Source organism: Tupaia chinensis, unplaced genomic scaffold, assembly GCF_000334495.1.
Source record: "Tupaia chinensis unplaced genomic scaffold, TupChi_1.0 Scaffold149964_2, whole genome shotgun sequence".
Lineage (NCBI taxonomy): Eukaryota > Metazoa > Chordata > Mammalia > Scandentia > Tupaiidae > Tupaia > Tupaia belangeri.
In genome coordinates, this window is record NW_006209806.1 from 1256716 (window position 1) to 1258849 (window position 2134).

Consider the following 2134-nt stretch of genomic DNA (forward strand, 5'->3'; position numbering starts at 1 on the left):
CCCGTCGCGGCCACCTGCGGGGACACCCAGAGTCCTGGGCCAGCCGCTGGGGACACTGTGGGGCCAGGGGTCCCAGCTCCACCCTCGGGGCTGTCTGGCAGGAATCATCAATACAGATTGGAAATGAATGAAGCCCGGGGAGAGTGACGGGAGGGACGGGGGTGGGGGGGCCGACAGGGCGGCCTCTGGGAGGTGGTGGGCGGGGTGGGGGGGCGGCAGTGAGGACCCCAACTGTCCATGGGGAACTGAGAAACCAGTAATGGGACAGACCTTCATGGCCGGGCGGGTGCCAGGGCTGGGTGGGGCGTGGACACGCATGTGCAAACGCAGGTGTCACCGCCAGGAAGTGGAGGGTGCCACGTGCCCACCCACGGCTGAGCAGCTACAATGTGGCTGTCCACGTCCACAGGGGCCGCTCTTGAGCGGTGAGCAGGGAGGGGACCTTGGGACAGGCCTGGGACACACCCGGCTCAGGGAGTGACGTGACAAGGAGGTCACGTTAGGGCCCATTACAGAAATGGCCTGAGGGCGCAGGGGCTGGGGAGGGCTGCAGGAATGTCCCAGAACTGTCCCACGTGCCACCGCAGGTACCCTCCGAGGGTGAAGTGTGGTGTGGCTATCTTGGTCACACGGGCGTGAAAAGGAGTGTGGGCAGGTGGCGGGGAGACCGAGGAGGCCGCGGGGGCGAGGAAGGGCCTGGAAGCGGGAGGGGAAGGAGAGGCCAAGTCTGCTCGGGACCTCGAGGCCCGGGTGGGGACAGCCATGGCAGTTTTGCGAAATGGGCGACAGCAGGTGACCATCCTGGCTGCCACTGCCCCACCCCTGGAGCATCCTTGGCCAAGTGTTACCTTGGCAACCAGAGGGGCTGGGGAGGGGCTGGGCTGGTTACCTCGGTGACCGGGTCGCTGGAATACTGCTTCAGGAGCTCCAGAACTTCGGGGTTCCCGATGGCCCCCAGGGCCTCCCCTGTGAGAACAGGCCAGGACGGTCCTTGCTGGGCAGTCAGGCCCGCCCCTGGCCACTCTGATTGGAGCAGCCGTGGGCACAGGCTCCAAGCTCAGCCAATCAGATCCCGTCCCTACAATTCGATCGCCCGCAGGCTCACAGGGCTACAGCGGAGATCCTGCCCCTCTCACGGCGCTCTGGGCCTGCATTTACTAGGGGACATAGCCGACAGGGCAGGCAATTTGGCTGAGCCATCCAGGGAGAGCTGCCTGGAGGAGGCAGCGGGTAGAGGCGGGGCTGGACAGTGGAGGGCAACATGTGCCAAGGCCCTGAGGCTGGTGTGAGGGGCGTGGAGGCTGCCAGAGGGGTCAGGTGCGGCAGAGCCTGGGGGGCCACCTGGGGTGGTTGACCCTGTCCTGGGGGCACATATGGGGTGGGGGGAACCACTGCAGCTGGCTCAGGTGGGCTCCTTCAGAAAACTCCAAGGGACCAGAACCTGAGTCAGGGCCCAGCCCTCCCCTGCCCACAGCCCTCCTGGCGCCCACCTGCCTTCGAGTAAAAGCCCCCCGTCCCCGCACAGCCCGGACCCCTCCACTGGACATCTACCCAGGGACGCTCCCCGGGTTCATTCAGGTCCGCGTACTGACCACGGGCCTCCGCCCCGCCTCCCTGTCCTCGCACTGCCCGACGTGCTGCAGCGCTACACGCTTGGCGAGGGCAGCGCAGGGGGACCTCTCACCATGCCCTGACCGTGACCAGGGCAGTCGGCACAGCTGGGGACACAGGAGGGAATACTGGACGTGCCCGGGCCCCGCCACGGCTGGCTGCCATGGGAGGCCTGGGTTCAATTCCCGGCCCACCCCGAGAAAGCTGAGGGCACGCACATGCGTGCTCCAATGCCAATGGGATAGAGGAGGAGAAATTGTGGGGTGACCACGCTCCGTGGGGAGGTGATTTTTTCCCAGCTATTTTCCTCTGGGAAATACAATTTAAAACAAAACAAAAACCTTCTATGAAATCCACACATAACGTACATTCTTAAAAACTGCAGTAGGGCATGTGGGCTCACTGGGGAGAAACCGGCCAGCCCCGCCGTTCTCCCTTGGGGGTGCACGCACACGCGAGCCAGACACCTCCACATCCCCGCTGGCCCCGACGGTCTCGGGAAAGGTGGCAGCCAGCATGCAGG

The 2134-nt window shown here is 65.1% G+C and overlaps 1 protein-coding gene across 1 annotated transcript in view; it reads right to left on the reverse strand.

Annotated features, from left to right (window-relative positions):
• DOHH (deoxyhypusine hydroxylase) overlaps positions 1-2134 on the reverse strand; it is a gene marked incomplete in the record, with an annotated part of 7641 nt that overhangs the window by 1062 nt on the left and 4445 nt on the right. The window contains 1 exon segment of the mRNA XM_014585558.2: positions 890-966. Coding sequence (XP_014441044.1) covers positions 890-966 — 77 coding nt within the window.